Source organism: Salvia hispanica, chromosome 5 (genome assembly GCF_029641045.1).
Source record: "Salvia hispanica isolate PSC_SH4W2 chromosome 5, Shi_PSC_v1, whole genome shotgun sequence".
Classification (NCBI taxonomy): Eukaryota; Viridiplantae; Streptophyta; class Magnoliopsida; order Lamiales; family Lamiaceae; genus Salvia; species Salvia hispanica.
The window spans coordinates 28,599,482-28,621,354 of NC_142696.1; the positions used below are offsets into that span (position 1 = coordinate 28,599,482).

Genomic DNA, 21,873 nt, shown 5'->3' on the forward strand with positions numbered 1-21,873 from the left:
CAAAAAATAAAATATTTAATCATTGTTACTTTATTCTGTCAACTACTTTACTCATCTTTATCTTTCCTATTATTCAAAATAATATCTTAATCTACGCGGCCAAAAGTTGAGTCAACTTAGATTGGACGGAGGGAATATTAAGTGAGTTAAGTAAATAAATAATACAGTAGGAAAGGAGAAAAAGTAGAGAGATAAAAAAAAAGAATTAAGTAAGAGAATGTAAAATATGAGAAAAGAGCACTACAAAAAACTGTCATTTACCAGCGAAAATTAGTAGCAGATATAGTATGTCGCTATTAGTAGCAGATTGGGGGCGGAATATCTGCTAGTAATTGTACTAGCGAAATTAGTAGCAAACTTATGATGAATTTTGATTCTTCAATCACGGGTGATAATTAGCAGCGTATATAGCAACAGATTGATAGCCACTAGTAAGTAGCAACGAACAAATGTTGCTAGTAATACATTACTAACAATATTGCAATGGATTGATATTCTGTAGTAAGTAGCAACAGACAAATGTTGTTGGTAAACAATTACCAACAGAATTACAACGGACTCAATTGCACTGCTAAGTAGCAACAAACAAATTTCATTGGCAATAAATTACCAACAATATTACAGTGGATTGATATTCACTAGTATGTAGCAACATACAAATGTTGTTGGTAATAAATTACCAACGGAATTATAACGGACTAATTTGCACCGCTAAGTAGCAACAAACAAATGTCGTTGGCAATAAATTATAAACAATATTGCAACGGATTGATATTCACTGGTAAGTAGCAACAGACGATAAGAAAACTAATTTAACTATTGGAATAGGCCAAAAAGAAAACTCATCTATAAAGGAACTAATAAAGTACTATTGTATAAACTGATAAGTAAAAGTTCCTATCAATCATTTAAAGGCACCTAAAACTAAATTTTACAATATAATTCAGAATTGTGATATCTGCAACTCTGTGAGCCTAGAAATTCTAAAAAATCTTGATTATCAACAAAGCGATTCAAAGAGAAATCATATTATTTCCATACATGTAGTGTTCATATGTTAACATTTATTATGACAAACATAGTTGGCTGTTGTGCCTCAAATCACTACATCAGCAAGAGACATCATTGCGTTTAAGAAGAGCGAAAAGCTGAGAACCGATTTGAATCCCAGCAGAATACAACATCTGAGAAAACAAGGTTTTTTTCTCAACTGCTCGATTGAAAAGCTCTTCCACAATGTGAGATCCCAAGTGATTTGCCATTGTTGATTCTGCCAAAGCTCTAAGATGCATTACTGCACTCTCTATGTCAATTGGGGCTTCCTGGTTTGACCTTGCATTCCTTATTTCCATTTCCACGATTTCGAAGCATCCATTCTTCTCCGTAGCTCTTCTCATTTGCTTCACACTTGGATATACATGAGGAACGTTCAATGTGTCCACTTTGTCTTGGCTTAACATACCCTGTTTTCCAAATATATATGTATATAGTATTATCAATTTCAAGGCATGCTTATACTAATTTTCTATCTAAACATAGCCTAAGCATTATTAGCAAAAGTATCTCGTCGTTTGAGTATCCATTGACACAACTTATAGATATAAGTAGATTTTTACTTGACTTTTCAATTCTTGAAAGTGGCTTATTTGATAAACAATGTACTCCTTCTTCCCTGATCAAGTGTCCACTTTTAACTAGATATAAGTTTTAAGCAATATAAAAGAAATTGGATTAAACAAGCTAGTAGAATATAAGTCTTTATATACTACATCCTTAAAAATAGAAATTATTTTCATTTTAGTCGATAACATTTACCAATTCTTATCTCCATCTCTTACTTCTTCTTTTCATTTATTTTACTTTGTTCATTTTATCTCCCTCTTTTTAATTTTATCTCTTCTTTCTTAATTGACCAATTATGCGTTTAATTTTGTATTGTTTAAAAAGTTTGTCTTTTAAGTAGGTAATATTATTTTAATAATAAAATATTAGTGAAAAGAGTAAGTGAAATCTAAAACGAAATATCATCAGTTAACAATTGATATTCAACTCAAAAATAAAGTATGCATGACAACTATCTATCGTAAAAATAGTTCGGCTACTTATGACTCTAATTAATATGGTCAAATAGTTCGGCGACTTATGACTTTTGAGACTATCGAAAAAATCAGTGTTCATCGCCTCAGTGTGAACGAAGTTTGAAATAATCACGATCTCCATATCTAACTACACAACACAAGCCATTAATTATATGACCGACTCCAGTAGCTTAAATGTGAAATAGAGATTAACCAATTATTCTTGCTAACAAAGCAATTAACCACTTCCGAATATAATTTACACCGGCCATATTTAATATTTTATCTCATAATCTTTGTCATTTAGTATGATGTTCCTTATGTAACTAATCAAGCAAAATTATGATCTACCTACAGTCGAAAATAGAAAAAGTTCAAATAAATTTACTTGCTCCGCCCCTAAAATTTGTCACGTATTTTCGTTTCCGTCTCTCACATAATTTATCATATTTCATTTTAACTATTTTTGGTAGCGGACCTCACATTCCGCAAACTCATTTTCACTCACATTTTATTATAAAACTAATATTCTCTCTGTTTCATAAAAATATATGCACTTTTCATTTTCGGTCTCCAACTAAAGTATGTGCATTCCATTTTTAAAATGTTATCCCAATTTATTAACTATATACATCAACTTATTTACAACTTATACCACCGTTAAACACTATTAGTAATGTGAGTCTCACTAACCACTAACACTACTTTAACTACCATTCTCTTCAATCTCTCTTATTTTACCAATTTTGTTTTAATTTTCGTGCCATAAAATATGAGACGGAAAGAGTATTTAAAAAGTAGGACTCACATTCCACTAATTTTTTCAATCAATTTTTTATTATATTTTCTAAATCCATGCTCAATCAAAATGTGACAGAATTTAAAGGACGATCAAAATGTGACAGAATTTAAAGGACGGGAGTAATATTACCTCTTTGACCATATCCATGAGAATGCATCCAAGAAAAGTAATGGCTATCCCAACATCATGTGTAACAACTCCATCATCAACACCTGGCATAATGATAATAACAATCCCACCCTCAACAATTTCCTCAGCCCTCGACCTCAAGAAAACACCCATGTCCTCCTCAAACTGATCCGCATAGGCCTCCACCACCGCGTCGGACGCCCCCGTGTAGTGAATCCTCTCGGGATTCCACGCGGGGGAGTCCCTCAGCTGCAGCGGCGGCGGCACCCTCGAGAGCCAATGGAGCGAGGACGAGGAGAAGGCGATGTGGAGAGAGGAAGATGGGAAGAGTCTGCCGTAGAAGGAGCCCGGCACGGCGGCGGCGAAGTAGGGTCGGGGGTGAGGGAGGGAGGCGAAGAGGGTGTTGAAATCGTTGGAAGTCTGGTCGTTGAAAAACACTTGGAATTGGAAATGGTGGTGTTTGTGTTGGAGGGTTTGGATTATGGTTTGCATGGCGAAGAAGGTGTTGGGGCCCACTGAGCATCCTAAGTCGGCGATGGCGATTGTTTTTGAGGGTTGGATGAGTATCTTTTCTATGTCGAGGTTGTTAGTGATTGCTGAGATTATCACCTTCTTCGCTGCTTCGAACCCATCCCTCTGTAATGGTAACAAATTAATGAGTTGGGAGAGAAAAAAGAATGTTGGAATGGAAGAAGGGATATATTCCCTTCGTGCCAACATAATTGTACCAAAACTTTTGAGCTAAATTGTGTTGAAAAATGAGTATGGAGATAATAATAAAGTAAGAAAGAAAAAAAAAATTAGTTGATTTAATAAAGTAAGAGTGGTTGGATATTTTGTTTTTTGTCGAGAAAAGGAAATGACTCAACCTTGTTGAAACATTAAAAAAAGGAATACGACTCAACTTAGTTAAGACGACGGGAGTATTATTAATCCCCCTGGTCCCCTTAAATATCTCATAGTTGGTCAGTGAAAGTTTTAAGAAATTGTTTGACTCTGTGAAAAAAGTGGATGAAAAAAATTAGTGGAATATAAACCTCAGTTTTAGATACTCCTCTGTCCCACAAAAATATGCAGTTTTTGTTTGGCACGAATTTTAATGCACAATTGGTAAAATAAGAGAAAATTTAAAGTATTGTTAGTAATGGGTCTCACCTTAATAGAGAGAAAAGAGTGTCAAAATTTAAAAAGTGTGCGAGTATATTTTTGTGGGACAGAATTTAAAGAAAAGAGTACATATTGGAACAAAGAGAGTATTAGTTTTATTATAATTGTAAATATAATGAGTTAGTGAAATGTAAGGTCCATTTTTTAAAAGTAATAGTAAAAGTGAAATAAGATATTTATTGGAGGTAGTTTAAAGGCAAAACACATTCTTAGGTCCTTATACTTTAATCAAAATGTTCATTAGGTGCTTGTACAATTTTTTCGTTTTAATAGGTCCTTATATCTTTCTCATAAATTTCAACACATCCTCGTACAATTTTTTCGTTTTAGTAGGTCCTTATACTTTGATTATAACTTTTATTAGGTCCTTATACAATTTTTTAATTTAAGATATTCTTTTACTTTTATCTTAGATAATAATTTATATTTAATTAAATTTAATGAACCTTTTAATTTTATTATTTAACTTATCTTATCTTATGATTATTCTGGGAAACGTATCTTTCAATATAAATATAAATAATCAATTGAAAATTCAGATAGTTATTCTAAAAAAAACTTCCATTTTAATCTTCAATCATCACGGTTAATCTTTTTATTATTCTCTACAACTTATTTAGATTATTGGATAACAAGATGGTATTATCTTTATAGATTATGCTAAGTTAAATAATGGAATATTAAAAAGTTCATTAAGTTTAATTAAATTTAGATTATTATCTAAGATAAATGTAAAAAAGTTCCTAAAATAAAAGATTGTATAAGGACCTAATGAAAGTTATGATAAAAGTATAAGGACCTACTAAAACGAAAAATTGTACGATGACCTGATAAAAATATTGTGAAAAGTATAAGAACCTATTAAAACGAAAAAATTGGACAAGGATCTAATGAACATTTTGACTAAAGTATAAGGACCTAAAAATGTATTTTGCCGTAGTTTAAATAAGAAAATATATGAGATATTAACCTGTAAGGTAGAATTCTTTTGGTAGCTGTAGATTCCGTCGCCACCGATCATTGTAGATGATTGTGCCATCGATCTAGATTTGAGTTTAATTCTCTCAATCTCGACTTTTGTATATACCGTATTTAATTTATATCTCTATTTATAATGTTCGTATGCAGCCTGTTTTAATGTCAAAATGAAAGTAACAAGAAAAGTTTGACTTCGATTCTATCCCCTTAATGTCAATTAAATACACCGCTCCTTATCACATTACTAATTAAAGACTTGTAAAGTTTAGATTTATCATTTATTACTATATAAATATAGACAGCTAAGGCCCAGAGTTTTTTAGTAAAGGAGATTAATAAGAACTGAATCCAAATATTTAACCGGCATACACAAAACTTTTTCTAATCAAATTAAAATAAAGAAGAGATCGAACATACCAAAATGGTATTACCCATCCATGTCTTACAAGTTTATTCTAGCTAAAATAATTTCTAGAATATGTACAAACAATCATTAAGTTTGTTAGTCTTCCTTTTCTTTTTAAATGATAAAGATAGTACCCAACACGTAATTGCTTGATGTAGATTACACAATAACCTCAAAACACTTAGGAAAATTAGCTAGGTGTAAAACCTTTACGCGATATGAATTTGAGTTGGAAACTGTTTAGTTAATAAAAATTCAAAATTGTAACCATTTTATAGTACAATTGTATCCACACCATTAATACACTACCCAACTAATTGGTGTGAGATCCATTTTAAATTATTGTAATTTGCTCATTTATTAAACCCATCTACGACTTGGCTGCCTACCCTAATTTCATCGCCTAAGAATACGTAATGATTAGGTCATCGCCATCTATAGTCAATAGTATTGTCTCAATACATACTACAAAATCATTATAAGACTTATTACTATTCACGTGCACGTATCAACTTTTCAAACCTCACCACACAGATCAAGCTATGACAAATTACAATCATACCATACTTTCAATTTCATATGGAATAAATATTTTGATTGCAATATTTTCAAAATTAAATACACTTTCATAATTTTGAAAATTATATAGTAAAATAAATAAATTAAATAAATAAACAACGTAGACAAAGTTAAAAAAAAATAATAACACAAATCCTGATTTGAATCCAAGTTGGTCGACAAAATTTTCGTTCTTTTGCCACCGGGTCTCAATCGTCCTCAATGTGTCTTTGTACAACCCTTTATAGTATATGCAAGTTCAACCCATTTTTCGGTCACCTCATAAAATTGAGTCGAACACTCGTTCCAATGCTCCTAACCTTCCACTTCACCTTCATCTTTGCAACTTTATTAGCACATTCTATAAATCCGTAAATATTGAAGTGGAACTAAGCAATTCCCCACACCTTCTCGTACTTGAATTAGTTATTTTGATTTTACACAAAATCTGCGGGTGCATCTTTTTTAATATCCTCTTTGTTGAAGATCGCACTGTTTGTATTAACATTAGCCTCAAATAATGAAATATCTTTCTACTCAAGTGGCCGATAAAATCATATTCGGACAGATCATAGAGGACGTCAATCATTGCCTTCATTTTGTCAACCAACTTGAACGACTAGTGCTCCATGCTATAAAAGATCACATGTTTGATACTCCAACAATGTCTTTTATATATATATGGAATAAGGCAGTGAGTCATTGGTCATGAAGAGAATCTATAAATTTCCACGGAAGTAGCAGTGATACGAGTTTATTTAAATCGGCAGCGCCTGCATCAACACGAACGCGAGTAGTGGCAAAACCTAGACATAGAGTTGAGGTCGAGTTTGTAACTGAATTTTTCTTTAATTCCTACTCTTGATTTAAGGAGTATTGGACGGTACTGTCAATCAAGAGTTGTTCAAATTATGTATATTACATGGAATAAACAACGGAGGTCGGAGAATTTCTCTAGTTTTTATTTGTGGGCCTAATCGTTTCAAAATAAAATACATAGAGTTGGGCTTCAAGTTTATTTAACCCTTCCTATATCTTCTTGAGCCAATTGTATTTCCTCCTCTTCCGCCGTGAATTATTTCTCTCCTAGCGCCACATTGCAGAAAATTAAACACATTAAATCATGTTTTACACCAAATTATTAGCCATTAACCCAAATTTATTACCCACATAATTGGGATTGAATTCTCACAATCAAAGACACAGATTAACCATATTCTACAATATGGTACTCACACTCTTCCAACTTTCACTACAATCCGCCAATTCCTCTTTCAATTACAGACGTTTTCTCCTCCACTATCTGGAATTGATGTTGGACAGTTAAACCAAATCAATTTAGATTTTAATCCACCATTTACCACAATTTTATTCTCAAATTGATTTCCAATAATGGTTCAACGACACATATATAGTTACTCTATTCCATCTCTGCTAAACAACTCACGTGAGAGAAGAGAGTGGGCTATGTTTTGATCAAATTGGAGGCGTGAAGGATGGAAAGGGATGATTGGGCCTCTCCTCTAAATCAAATAAAAGGGATGGGCCGGAATGGTTGGACTAACTTTATTTTTATATGTTTAGGGCTTGTTAAAGTTTGGGCCAAATTACTTAATGCTTTGGACCAAAAGATTTAAATAGTTGGGCTGCTTTTTATGTAATTCTTGGGCTGGAATTAATTTAAGAAAATTTTACGAAGGAGTAAGGATTTTGGAGACGTGAACGGCCGACCGGCGTTGCCCGCGATGCCTCGGGCGGCTGCGAAAATTGAGAAAAGGCTTTCTCAACGAGTTAAGGTTGGAGCGAGAAACGCAAGTTAAGGATTTTAAACGAACGAGGTGGGCTTTATGTTTCAAGCACGTTCTATGAGAAAATAAATGTTACGTATGTTATGTCATGCCATGTTTTGTTTTATGGAGTGTCTATCTGAAGTGGCTTTTACCATGTATAGCTAATCGAATTCGGATCTCAGTAGGGCTGCAAACCCTACTCGGACTAGTGTACACAACATGTAGATCCGACGCCATCCTTCGAGTTGGCCGATCTAGTGACTTTGAATGCGGCCGTATTCTATGTCATGTATAGTTCGGATATGGTGAATGAGGAAAAGGGAGTTTGACTGCACAGTCACATTTTTACGAGAAAATGTTTTAGTGTACTCGGGCTCTTTCAAAGTTAAAACCATGATGTCATTGAATGAGGGCTTGACATGATATTTTTATGAAAATGTATTTTGGCATGTGTTCACTGAGTATATCAAGTACTCAGCCCTGCATATGTTTTAAAAATGTGCAGGTTGAGCAGTGACAACGATGGACGGTGTTGGTTGAGTAGAGATTACGTATGTTCTTTGGTAGAACAGTGATTGGAATTTGGATGCATCATGTCTCCACACATGATATCATTCGCTCTTTGATTGCTTGTGCTAAAATAGTACTCCCTCCGTTCCATAGTAATAGGGGTGTTTTTCCATTTCCGTCCATTCCATAGTAATAAAGTCATTTCCCTTTTTAGTAAAAATCAACACATTTTTCCACACCTACTTTACTCTCTCTTACTTTTTTCTATCTTCATCTCTCTACCTTTTTCATTTTTCACTTTATTCTCTCTTTACTTAACTCACCTAACACAATTTTTCTTAATCTCCGTGCCGAAAAGTTTTACCTCCATTACTATGGAACGGAGGGAGTATTTCTTTCGAGTTCATGTAATTATCGAGATGATACTCTGATTTTATTCAAGTTATTTATATGGTTTCGAGCCAAGTCCATTTATACAATTGTTTTCCTCTTCTTCCCGCTTCTTCAATCTCCCACCAATTGCACAATAAACCAAGCTTTCTATACTTAGAAAGTTGGGGCGTCACACATATCTCTCTCATGTATGCTTAGGATATTAGTATTAGCTAGATTTAATTTACCTTTTTCGTAGGATATTTTTGTATCCACACATATTATAAATGTGTGGAGTCCTCCATAATCTTTAATCATAAAGAAATATAAAGAATCTTTCATAGTTTCTTGTTTTTATCCTTTCATGCAAAATACAAAACACGAAAACCCTAGTCTTTCTAGATGGGAAGTCCCGCGGTGGACAAACTTATCTCCCATATATAATATTTCCTTCGTCCGCGAATAGAAGTTTCGTTTTTTTCATTTTAGTTCGTACATGAATAAGAGTTCCAGTTCGTTTTTATTATAAATGGTAATAGGCTCTTACATTCCACTAACTCATTTCACTCACATTTCATTTAAAACTAATATATATAAGTGGGACATATATTCCACTAAATTTTTTCAAACCACTTTTCTTAACATTTTTTAAAACTTGTGCCACCATGAAATGAGACTCCTAATGACAGACGGAGAGAGTAGTTATTTTTGCTTTCGTCTACCTATAAAAATATTTCTAGATTCATTTGGATCGTAGTTATATTGTTATATATCTTGTCTCGTGATGGATTAATAATTGAAATTACTATTGTGTATGGACAAATTTCGAATATGTTAATACATACATATATCTTCAATTCAAGTCCCCCGGCATTGATGGGACCATCCTATATACTGTAGTAAAATGTTTTTGTTTTGTACAAGACGCGGGAAAAGTAAAGGTAGAGAGAGATGTGTATGTGTCCTCGTGGGCCCCACCCACCATCTCCATACTATTCTAGTTCCTGTAAATAGCCAGAACATATTCTCTTAATCTGATGTGATTAAATCAATGATACTACCTTAATTGGATGAAATGAAATATGACCTTACCTTAGCTTTAATAATGTCTAATCACAAAAGCTATTCTGATTTCAAGACAAGAATATTCCCTGTTAAGGAATTTGCGGCTTGTTTTGTGCACAACCATATAGGTTTAGCGGATCTCGTGTTTTAATAATTGAGTACAATGATGTAACTCTTAATTAAATCCATGAGAAGGAGTTTCAAAGTTAACTTGTAAGCGTTGAATTAAACTGAGTTAATTATAATTTATCTCAATCACTTTTAAAATTTGTGTTGAATCAAATATTTATATTTTTCAAAGGCGAAGGAAGTAATTAAATTGTGAGTAGAATGAATTAGTGGAATATAAAATACATTTACTAAAGATAGTAAAAATTAAATAAAATATTTTTGATAACATATAAAAGAAAAGGGAAAATAAGAAGTGTTACTGTTAGGACGTGTATATATAGAAAAAGAGATGTTGGATTTCTTATCCTAACGTTGCTATCGCTGAACTTAGCCGCTCAGTTTTGTCTTGTAATACAAAGGTACTCACGAGGTCTACATTAACCATTTTTTCTTGGAATGCAATATTTTAGTATTATATTTTAAATTATGTGTGGCACCAACTTACTAGTTACTACTATTTGAGTTTTGGGCCAGGTCAATATTCCATTCAAACTGAAGCAAAATGTATGCTGTAATTTGTCAGTCATTTTCTTTGAATTAATATCTTATTTTATGTACAATGTTAATCTGATTCAAATTTAGATCAGTCCTTTTCGAACTGTGGGTTAATTAGGTGAGAGCTATTCATACCCTCATTGTATTAGGTAAGAAATTCTCAATTTTAACCTTAAACATTTAGGATTCGGGTTAGTACATCAGAATAATAATGCTAAACGCTATAGAAATTTAGATATGCATTTTTTTTGTATTTATAAGGATGCTATATGTATAATATAAAATTATATAAATCAGTTAAAAATATTACGTAGATTTTCATTTAATCAAAATCAACACAAAAGAATAGACAGTAGTAGCATGGCTTAAGTCAATTCATCGAACCAATCCTCTTCGGTTTGTGAGCTAATTAGACTGAAAAATGAATTATAAATTTTCATTCTTAATCCTTTAAAATTAACATAAAATTTGGATCTAAATCACAAAATTTGTGCTGCATTGGTATCAAAATTTAACACAAATCAATGTTCCCACACATCTTGAAAACAAATAAAATTACGGTGTTTTCTTATTTGGGGCGAATCCTGAAATAGGTTCCCTATTGGGGAAAACTTTTCTCTTTTGTTATTTAGCTTCGGGAAAAATGCAAAACGGATCAGTGTGCTTAAAACCGCGAACCGGAAATGCGTTTTTGGTCATGCAATTCAAATATGCGTCTTAGGGTTTAGTCATGCGAATTTAAATTGAGTTTTGAAATTTGCGTGTTTGCCTTTACATACCAAATTAGCCAATACCTCCTCCATTGTGGACAACGACATCTACTTACTTTTTACCAGCGGTAGAGGCTATTTCCGGCTAGAAATTTGGTAAGTTTTGTTCTTTTCCTTATTTTTCATGTTCATGTATGTATCTTATACTAATTGCGTTATTATTATTCATTAGTTGTGAAGTTTTGTAGGTTATTTGAATTTAGTGTTTGTTTTTGTGTTGTGAAATGTGTGAAGTAGATTATGTATGGTGTGGATTGAGAGTTTTGTAAAGTATATTATGGGGTTGTGTTGTGTAAGTAATTTTGAGGTGTGTGTATTGTAAATATGTTGTTGACTTTGATGGAATTTTGTTGTAAATAAATTTACTAATTTTGTAGATATTACTGAATGGTGTCTTCTTCAAGAAATCCGCTATTGTGTAGTCCGAATGACCCATCAATATTATATATGCAGAGTGTTCATATTTGTCTAAGTGTTTGGGCTGGGAACAAGAGACAAAGTTAAATTGCCAAAGGTATGAGTGGAAGAAGCGTGGGGCATGGATAATGTTCACCCTGTCGTTATTCAATATATTAGGATGTTCGATTGTAAAAAACCTCGTGAATTAGATCATTTTCTTATTATTAGATTGGTGGAGCGGTGACATTCTTTCATCTATCAATTGGTAAGGCTATTGTGACTTTAGAGGATGTGCAGAAATTCGATGGCAAACCTGTCACGTGGAATATGATGAATATGGGGGACTAATATTGGACTATATTGGGTTACCAATTGTTTTGTATTGTACCTAGTGCGAGGGAGTTTTAAAATGGCGGATTACTTGCATCGTCATTGACTACTAATTTAGAAGAGCGTGAGCATGATAATAATTTAATAAAAATGATATACTTTTTTGAATATCTGATACAACAAGCGCGTGTCTATTGCCTACTTTTGTAGTATATCATTTCATTGCAATGCCGGAGAACGTCGAGGCCACTTCAGATATTGTGTGATCATTTGCGTGACCAAAAACGCATTTCCTTATCGCGTTTCCAAACACACTGATTCATTTTGCGTTTTTCCTAAAGCTGTATAACAAAAAAAGGTTCCACGTAAGAGAACCTATATTCCAGATTCTCCCAAATAACGAAAAAAACCAAAAATTACATGTACAACCAAGGTTATCTTTTGATCCATTAATATTGAAAAAATAAAGAAAGTGTCCAAACATGTAGTCTGTTCCCGTTCTAGAATAGAACCAATAATACATTTTATGAGCCCGTTTCACAAATATCTACAACTTAAACTAAACTAATACTAGTATGAGTTGAAAGCAAAATAGTTAAGATTAGTACTAGTACTTATTTTGGGTGTTTGGTATTTTCCAAATTTCAATACCAAAATAAACAATGCCTCCCCTTTCACTTTATTGACGTAGTTTCGTACTTCACAGTTTACAGCACCCTACCTTACACAGCAAAATTACATTGCTAGCTGTATTATTTCACTTTATCATTTTAATCTCTCCCTACCCAAATATAAAAAAAATAAAAATATTGCTTTTTCCTCACAGTGTGCTTTTAAAGCAGCTTTTCTACGAAACGCAGGAACTTAGCTAGCTAGAACTAGATTCTCCATTCTTGAACCTCTAAATGGGAAAAGCAGCGCGCTGGCTCAAGGCCCTGTTTGGTTTCAAAATTAAGGAGCGCCCCGACTTGACCCGCTGGAGCTCCGGCCACCTCTGCCACAACCCCACCACCATTCCCCCCAACATCACCCCCGCCGAAGCCGCCTGGCTCAGATCCTTCTACACCGACAACGACAAGGAGCAGAACAAGCACGCTATAGCCGTCGCCGCCGCCACCGCCGCCGCTGCCGACGCCGCCGTCGCCGCCGCCCAGGCCGCCGCCGCCGTCGTCCGCCTCACCACCCGCGGCGGCAGCGCCACCGCGGAGAAGTGCGCCGCTGTCAAGATTCAATCACTTTTTCGTGGATTCTTGGTAAGATTTATTTATTTAATTTTTCGATTCCAATTCCGATTCCGATTCATTATTTTAAATTTTTGTTTTATCAAGGCCCGAAAGGCTCTTCGGGCCCTGAAGGGCCTAGTGAAAATCCAGGCCCTCGTGCGGGGATTTCTGGTCCGTAAACAAGCCGCCGCAACTCTTCATAGCATGCAAGCCCTCATAAGAGCCCAGGCTAGCGTTCGAGCGCAGAAAATGAGACGCCTTATCAACAATGACGAATTCCCCCCTCCCTACCATGCCCTGGTTAGTTTTTTTTTTTTTTTTTTTTATGAGTAAATGAGAGGACTCGAACCTGAGACCTTTAGCTTCAGACATTAACATTTTTACCGCAAAATGTGAACGGGTAACTATAAGTTTCAGGATGAAGGGAGCGAGCATCCGTGGTCGTTCCACAGCAGGAGGCTGTCCGCGTCATTCGACACGGCGGCCAATTCGTTCGACGAGAGCCCGAAAATCGTGGAGGTCGACACGGGCTGTCGGGCCAAGTTGAGAACCCGGCGGGCCAGCTCGTGGATGGCGGCGGAGGCGTCCCCGTTCCAGTGTCGGATCCCGGAATGGGGGGAGCAGGTGTCGTCGACGGCGCAGAGTACGCCGAGATTCAGCGGGAGCGTGACGCCGGCGAAGAGCGAGAGGGGCGAAAACCCGAGCTACATGGCGAAGACGCAGTCGTTCAAGGCGAAGGTGAGGTCGCAGAGCGCGCCGAAGCAGAGGCCCGAGCCCGGCCCGAAGAGGAGGATGTCGCTGCTAGAAATGATGGAGTCGAGGAGTAGCCTGAGTGGTGTGAGGATGCAGAGGTCATGCTCTCAAGCTCAGGAAGCCATTAGTTTCAAAAATGCTGTCATGTCCAACTTTGGTAAGTCATCAGATTTTTATTCCAATTGACAAACAATTTTAGTGCAGCCAACATATTAGATTTGCAGGAATTTTTAATTTTTATTAGCTAATCTTTTTTGTCCTCATATTTCAATTCTAATTTCTCTCATAATTTGTCAATTTTAGCACTAAGAAAATCGATAACACTATGATTTGCAGTATTCTGAAAATAGAATAATGTACATTTAGGTAATAGTACCTCTACTATATTGCTGCTAGGCAAAGAAAAATAATATAATGTACCTTTAAAAACAGAGGTGACGAATCCCAAGACAGTAAAATAATCTCCTCCAATAATTGGCCACCAACTTACGTAGAAAAATATTTTCACCGTGGTACTTATTGACAGATAAAAATAATACTGCTACTTTCATTTTGTGTTTTATGGGAATTTTGGAGGCAGTGAGATAGTCGATTCCCAAATCGGTGAAAATTGAAATTCTGAGATGGTATCATGTTTGTACTGAAAGTAAAGGTTTATTGGACCTCAATGATACTTGCTGCTTTACTTTTGTATTTATCCATCAACACTGGCCCATACTTTCTTTTATCCTTCCATATTTTGTTTGATACCTATATATACTAGTACTCCATATACTTATCTTTTACCAGTCGTTTTTAGATTTTATATATTATTAGATCTACCCATTTTATTTATTTTAGAATTATCCAGTATCCCCTCCATTTCACTTTAGCGGTCCTAATTGAGTTATAAATATTCTAAGAAATGTAAAGAAAAAGTTGGTAAAAAAATATAGTGAAATGTGAATCTCATTTTATATGCTACTATTAATTTTATAATAAAATGTTAGTTGAATGTGGTACAATTACAATTTATGAGAGTTTCTAATTAAGACTTCTAATACGGGACAAAATAAATTGTTTGAAACTGATAAAGTGGGAGTATTTGTTTATATTAGAAGACAGATTTCAATCCCTTGATGGTCTAGTAGTAAAATGGCAATCCTAAGGACAAACAAATATTGGGTCTTAGTTTTCCGAAGACTTCTATGAATTCATGGTTTACCTATTTTATAGTACTTCTCCGTTCACAAAAAATAGTCTTATATCTAAGAATGGAAAGTTTTGTTCTTATACTTTACCTACTTTTTCTCCTCTTTCTCATTTTCCCCACTTTTTCTACATATCTCTCTTATTTTACCAATTTTTCATTAAAATACGTGTCGTCTTAAAATGTGCTTATTTTTTATGGATGGAGAGAATATAACTTATAAGTGACGTCATAGAAAGACAATGTTACACATAAATGACGTTTATTTACTTTTAGAGTGAACACCAAAAACAATCCTTGAACTAAGGGTTTATTTCACCAGCACTCCCTGGATTTTAAAAATGTTCCCAATAGACCTTGAGCTGAGATTTTTTTATTGGAGGTCCTTTTGCATTATTAATATTATTTCAAACATGTACTAAATCTGATATTATTTCAAAATTATCTTCTTCTTCCTTTTGTCATCTTTCACTTTGTTTATTATTTAAAATATTTTATTTTTATAAAATTAAATTTAAAATTTAGATTGTTAAATATTACTCCCTCTGTCCCGACTTAGATGACACATTTCTTAGTCGGCACGGGATTTTAAGAGTTATTGATTAAAGTGTTTAATTGGATAGAGGAAATGTGGATGAAAGTATTAAAATAGAAAGAGAAAGAGAGATGAATATTTTAACAGGAGTGAAAAAAAGTTGTTGGGTGTATTAATTGGAGAGAGAAAGTTTCCAAAAAAGGAAATATGTTTTCTTAGTTGGGACAAACTAAAAAGAAAAACGTGTCACTTAAGCGGGACGGAGGGAGTAAAAAATTATATTTAATTAAAATTATTAATTTATGTATTCTTTCTCGACTCACAACTATATACAAAGAAATAAAACTATGTAGCCAGCTCGCACAAAACTTCGAAAAACAAAGTGAAGGATAGCAAAGGTAAGAAGAATATAATTTTGAAATAATATAAGATTTAGTTCATCATTGAAATAATATCAGATTGAAAAGGTGAAATTGTGAATGGACAAATATGCTCATCTCACTTCTGGGTGTATTTTCGGGGAAAATATTGCAAAAGGATCGCCGATGAAATAAGCTTTATTTCATGATTTTTAAAATCCAGGGACTACTGGTGAAATAAATTCATAGTTCAGGGACTGTTTTTGTAGTTCACTTTTAATTATTTATTTTTATGTGTGATGGTTCCCAGAAAGAAAGAAAGAGAAAAAAAAAAAAGTTACTCCCTCCGTCCTGAAAATTTGTCATTTATTTCCACTTACGTCTGTCCCTTAAAATTTATCACCTTTCACTTTTATCATTTTTGGTAGTGGGCCCTACATTCCACTAACTCATTCACACTCACATTTTATTATAAAACTAATATACTCCCCCCGTCCCCGATTAAGAGTCATACATTTCCATTTCGATCTGTCCCCAATTAAGAGTCACACTTCATTTTTACCATAAATAGTAAGTAGGTCTCACATTCCACTAACTCAATTCACTCACATTTTATTATAAAACCAATAAAAAAAAATGGGTCCACATTCCACTAACTTTTCCAACCAACTTTCCTTTACATTTCTTAAAACTCGTGCCCGGTCAAAGTGTGACTCTTAATCGGGGACGGAGGGAGTATAAAGTAGGACCCATTTGCCACCAACTTTTTCAACCCATTTTCTATTACATTTCTTAAAACCCGTGTCAGGTCAAATAGTGACAAATTATTAGGGACAGGGGGAGTATATGATTAACACAGTTTATAAACAAAATGAATAAGTTATCTCGTAAGGACACTTGAAATAGCGGTTTCTTAGGTCGTTAAGAAAAATTGAAATTGCAGCTACCATAAATACATGGTTAATGTTGTAAAAGAACTAATATCACACCTGTGCAATGCACGGTACATTGTATTTCTAGTTTTTATATACATAGACAGTCTAGGGTTTATCTACCGTTTTGCAAACATTGTTTTATGAGTAGTCAACATTTATCAATAAATTAATATAAAAATTTTAAGTTCAGTGAAAGATATAGAAAATGTATTGTTATACTCCCTCTGTCCCACTCTAAGTGGAGCACATTTCTTTTCCAACACGAGTTTTTATGTAGTGTAATTTTGTGAGTTGAGTGTACAAAATAAAATAAGAGAGAAGGAAAAAGTAGAGAAAGTGATATTTCTATTTTGGAAATGTGTCACTTAGAGTGGGACGGAGAGAGTATAAGTTTAATATGACACCATAATCTTTCATATCTCCAATATCTTATTATTTAGTCTATTACTGATTTACTCTATATTTCTCATATATGCTTAATATTTGTTTTCTTATTCATTAAGTTAGGGTAATGGCATTAGAGATATTGTTATTGTGTACAATTAACTAAGAAATACAATTATCTTCTATTTTCACGTCTTTTTACTATTCACGCAAAAAGTAGCTAGAAAAACTCTCTCGCTTGATCGACGGACAAAGTTCCCGCACGATAACCCTTGATCAACGATGTACAAAAGCCGATCACCCCAATAAGGGAAACACCCTTAACATCTGGTGCTTTCATCTCGTTCTCATCCTCCATCCATGACTTACTATGAGGAAATCATTTTGTCTTACCTATTTGATCGAATAATGGTTGTCGATCTTCAACAAAATAGACAAGAGGTTGGACGAGTAAGACGAGTTTCTCTCATTGTTCCATGAACAACCCGTTGTTGTCCTACAGCCGCCACAACTCCGGGTATCGCCTTCTCGGCTGGAGATGCCACAATAGCACACCTACAAACAGCCACCACACCCACTCTACACCAAACCATACGGACAACCGCTATATCCACCCTACACCGACCACTACAGTCCCAGCCCTACACCGATCCATATACGTAGGCACGCTTGCCCAATACGAATGCGTTGCTATGGCAGCAAGACCAGCACGTCTACCGACAATTTACCCCAACCGGCTAGCCGTCGCCACCACAGCAGAGTTCAACGAATCACCGCCATCAGGCTGTCTATTGCCGCGACCAGCCTAAGGATCTGCAACAGCACCACACCTGCGGGAAGGATCACCATCAATACCAGCAGCCAGTGCAACAAGCGGACGCCTACTGGTAGAAACACCATCATTACCAGGAGCCCAGCACCACCGCATCGCTGGCATCCACCGAGCCCCCACTCGGCGACAACACCATCAGCCGCGATCTCTCCACCGTGCAGGCCCGATATAAGGTATAGCTTAGTCGAGTTATTTTCCGATGATATCGAGGAATCAGTACAATCTCGTGAAATTCATTATGATGATACTGCAATTGATAAATTACTTAATCGAGATTGAATTGGAGAGGAAGAGCCGAAGAGGTATTGTTAGTAGTTGAAGAGGAGGTTGGATTTGCACAAGGTTATGGGGTAGCCCATTTCGAGTATGTCGATGAAGCGGAAAGGGCAGTCGAAGAGGAAATACTGGCTCCACCATCAGAAGGTAAAGCTTATAATACAAACGAGCTTGAACGTCTAAGCTTCATGGAAGATCGATTGCAAGATAAATAGAAATGCAAAAAGTAGAAGGATTTAATGTTATGGGCAAGGGAAAAAAGGAGCCCCTAGCAGATGTTGTCTAGGGAGTCTATTCCAAAACAAGAGATTTTATTTCGTGTTGTGGGTCAAGACTTCGTCGTATGGGAACATGCTATTATTAGTCATCAGCCAACCTCACTCGATGCCAATGCTGGGAGTTTTGCAACGGAGGAGAGCTACTAGATCGGATACTTTCTAGGGGCCGAAAATATGCGGAAGAAAATGTAAAAGTTGTGATAGTACGGATTTTAGAGCAACCACTATAGGGGCGGCGCGCCGGCCGCCCCGGAGGCGGATTAGCCGTGGCGATCTATAGGGGGGAAGGCGTCCGCCTCGCGGGCGGACGAAAATCTTGGGGCGGAAGGGGCATCGCCGGCTTTGCGGCGAGGACGGGCCGCATGAGAGAGAAGCGCGGCGGCCGCCGCGCCTATCTATTGCGCGGCGAAACCGCCGCGGCGGTCACCGAAATTTTTATTTTTTTTTTTTTTAAATTTCGAATTTGTTGGTTTTTTTATAAATATTCCTCCCATTTTCATCTTCTCTCCACACACATCTTCACACCTATTTCACTTTCTATCCAAATTTTCTATCTCTAAAAGCTTTTCAATTATGGATGATTTGTGGAATCAAGCATGGGATTCTTTGATTCAAGAGGTGCAGAGGGAGGCTGACGAGGAAGCGGCGGCGGCGGCGGCGGTGGCGGCGGCGGCGGCGATCCCTCGTGCGATTCGTCATCGTCGGACAATCCCACGAGACCATGTCGGAGCGGCTGATCGGCTTATGGCCGACTACTTCAGCGCTGACCCTCGTTACCCGGCTGAGATTTTTCGTCGGCATTTCAGAATGTCGCGACCGCTCTTTACCCATATAGCGACGACATTGGCGGACCGGTTCGAGTGCTTCACGCTCCGGAGTGATTGCACTGGCCGGATCGGACTGTCTACTTTGCAGAAACGCACCTCTGCAATTAGGCAGCTTGCCTATGCCGGCCCGGCTGATATGTTCGACGAATACCTACAGATGGGTGAGACGACTAGTCTAAATGTGCTCCGACAGTTTTATAAGGGCATTCGGGAAGTCTTTGGTCCGGAGTTCCTACGAAAGCCAACCCCTGATGAGTGCCAGAGACTGCTAGATATGCACGGTGCGGTGCACAGTTTCCCCGGGATGATGGACAGCACTGATTGCATGCATTGGGAGTGGAAAAACTGCCGGTGGCGTGGAAAGGCTAGTTCACTACCGGTTTCAAGCAGAAACATCCGTTGATGATCCTCGAAGCCGTTGCTGACTACCGTTTGCGGATCTGGCATGCGTATTTCGGTGTTGCAGGTTCGAACAACGACATCAACGTCCTGCAGTCGTCGCCTATCTTCAATGATGAGTGCCGGGGAGAGGGTCCAGAGATCAGTTTTGTAGCAAATGGCACGCAGTATCGCAGGGGATACTATTTGGCAGATGGAATATACCCTTGTTGGCCCGTATTCGTCAAGACACTTCGCCAACCGGCTGGAGCTAAGAGACAATATTTTGCGCGAAAACAAGAGGCCGCTAGGAAAGATGTTGAGCGAGCTTTTGGTGTGCTCCAAGCGCGATGGGTCATTCTACGCTGCCCGGCACGAGTTTGGCACGAAGATGATGTCGCGAATATTATGGTAGCATGTATCATATTGCACAATATGATAATAGAAGATGAAGGATTTGCTGCAGAACGTTGGGCGCCGGAAGATGGTGCAAGTTCAAGTCACGGCGTTGTCTCCGCGCCGATGCAGATGGGTGTACCACGTAGTAATGAATATCTGATCCAACGTTTCGCTGATATACGCAGGAGCACAGCACATGACTCCAGGTCGATTTGATTGAAGAGGTCTGGGCACGTAGGGGAGGCGGCGTAGCGTGAAGAACATGTGTGATTTTCCGTAGATCAAATTTTCGTTGTAATGTTCCCCTCACTTTAATCCGACGAAAATTTAGTTTTCAATTTTAATTTTATTGCACTAGCCGTGTTTCTCTAATTATTTATAGTCCGATAATTTTAATTGTAATTGAATTAAAATATACAACAAATAAAATAAAGTGAAATTTGTCCACTAAAAAGTGTCCACTATTGCTGCGGACACTTTTTTTCGTGACTGTGGACAAATAAAATGGGGCTATGAAAAAAAAAAGTTTTCCACCAAAAAGCATCCAATATAGGTGGATGCTCTTAAATGTAGATACATATTTTGATATTGTCATCTCCCATGGTTCACCAGGACCTAAAGCCCAAGAATTTTCTTTTCGTGTCGCCTCCATCGACTTTTGACTCTCCAATTATGTGAAGCCAGATGGAAGACCTCTATATGTGTTTTAATTACTAAAAACGAGTTTATGTTTCATTGTAATTTTAGAAATATTAAATTAGATGTTCAATGATCCATATTAATATATGTTTATACATTATCTTTCAACAATTTAAAATTTATTAAATGTCATTCTATTTTTATACTCCTTTCGTACCACTAAATATAAAAATATTTAGTTTTTGATATCAAATTTTATATAGTTTTATTTAGTGAATTAAATGGAAAGGGAATAAAGTAAGCAAGAAAAAGTAAAGATAATGTTATTTTCATGTCATTATTAATGGGATAACCAAAAAGGAAAATAGTCCATTTTTAATGAGATAAATGAAGTATCCTATTTATTTAAGTTTGAGTTTAAGCTATATCACAAAATTCTCATAATTAACTGTTTTATATTCTCTAAATATGACAATTTTCATCATTGTGCATTGAACTGATCTTATTAATTTTATCATTAGTAATTCAATTAGTTCAATGAACATTCAAGATTATAGTTAAAAATCTGTAGCTCGATAAAATTTTAATCTGATTAATCCACACTCAGTTAACCCACTATCCACATAAAATTGACCCCAAATCCACTGAGTAAGCCCAATTGACATTCCCACCTACAAATATGAAAGGCTACATGGGCCAATAGAGTTAACAAGTACGACGCCGTATATCACGAGACAACTAAAATCTTACACTACTTGTTATTTATTCTAAATTCATTTAATACAAAAGCTCTGCCAGCAAGTTATTTATTTTAAGCTCCCCACTCTCATATTTAAACAGATTATG

At 36.0% G+C, this 21,873-nt stretch overlaps 2 protein-coding genes across 2 annotated transcripts; one reads left to right on the forward strand and one right to left on the reverse strand.

Annotated features, from left to right (window-relative positions):
- Positions 1–1,012: 1,012 nt before the first annotated feature.
- On the reverse strand, positions 1,013–5,262 carry LOC125187735 (loganic acid O-methyltransferase-like). Its single transcript, XM_048084364.2, has 3 exons — positions 5,147–5,262; positions 3,010–3,645; positions 1,013–1,463 (listed from the first exon to the last, which is right to left on the reverse strand). Exons 1-3 carry the CDS (start codon positions 5,213–5,215, stop codon positions 1,110–1,112), a joined length of 1,059 nt encoding a protein of 352 aa, XP_047940321.2. The 5' UTR covers positions 5,216–5,262; the 3' UTR covers positions 1,013–1,109.
- Positions 5,263–12,676: 7,414 nt separating this feature from the next.
- LOC125187327 (protein IQ-domain 26-like) lies at positions 12,677–14,261 on the forward strand. Its single transcript, XM_048083892.2, has 3 exons — positions 12,677–13,273; positions 13,349–13,543; positions 13,661–14,261. Exons 1-3 carry the CDS (start codon positions 12,926–12,928, stop codon positions 14,180–14,182), a joined length of 1,065 nt encoding a protein of 354 aa, XP_047939849.1. The 5' UTR covers positions 12,677–12,925; the 3' UTR covers positions 14,183–14,261.
- Positions 14,262–21,873: the final 7,612 nt, after the last annotated feature.

Coding starts and splice junctions, on each gene's coding strand:
- LOC125187735 (XM_048084364.2), bottom strand. CDS start 5,215: ATGGCACAATCATCTACAATGATCGGTGGCGACGGAATCTACAGCTAC. Junction 3,646..5,146: donor AAAAGAATTCTACCTTACAG/GTTAATATCTCA, acceptor TTACCATTACAG/AGGGATGGGTTCGAAGCAGC. Junction 1,464..3,009: donor TCATGGATATGGTCAAAGAG/GTAATATTACTC, acceptor TTTGGAAAACAG/GGTATGTTAAGCCAAGACAA.
- LOC125187327 (XM_048083892.2), top strand. CDS start 12,926: ATGGGAAAAGCAGCGCGCTGGCTCAAGGCCCTGTTTGGTTTCAAAATT. Junction 13,274..13,348: donor CACTTTTTCGTGGATTCTTG/GTAAGATTTATT, acceptor TGTTTTATCAAG/GCCCGAAAGGCTCTTCGGGC. Junction 13,544..13,660: donor CCCCTCCCTACCATGCCCTG/GTTAGTTTTTTT, acceptor TATAAGTTTCAG/GATGAAGGGAGCGAGCATCC.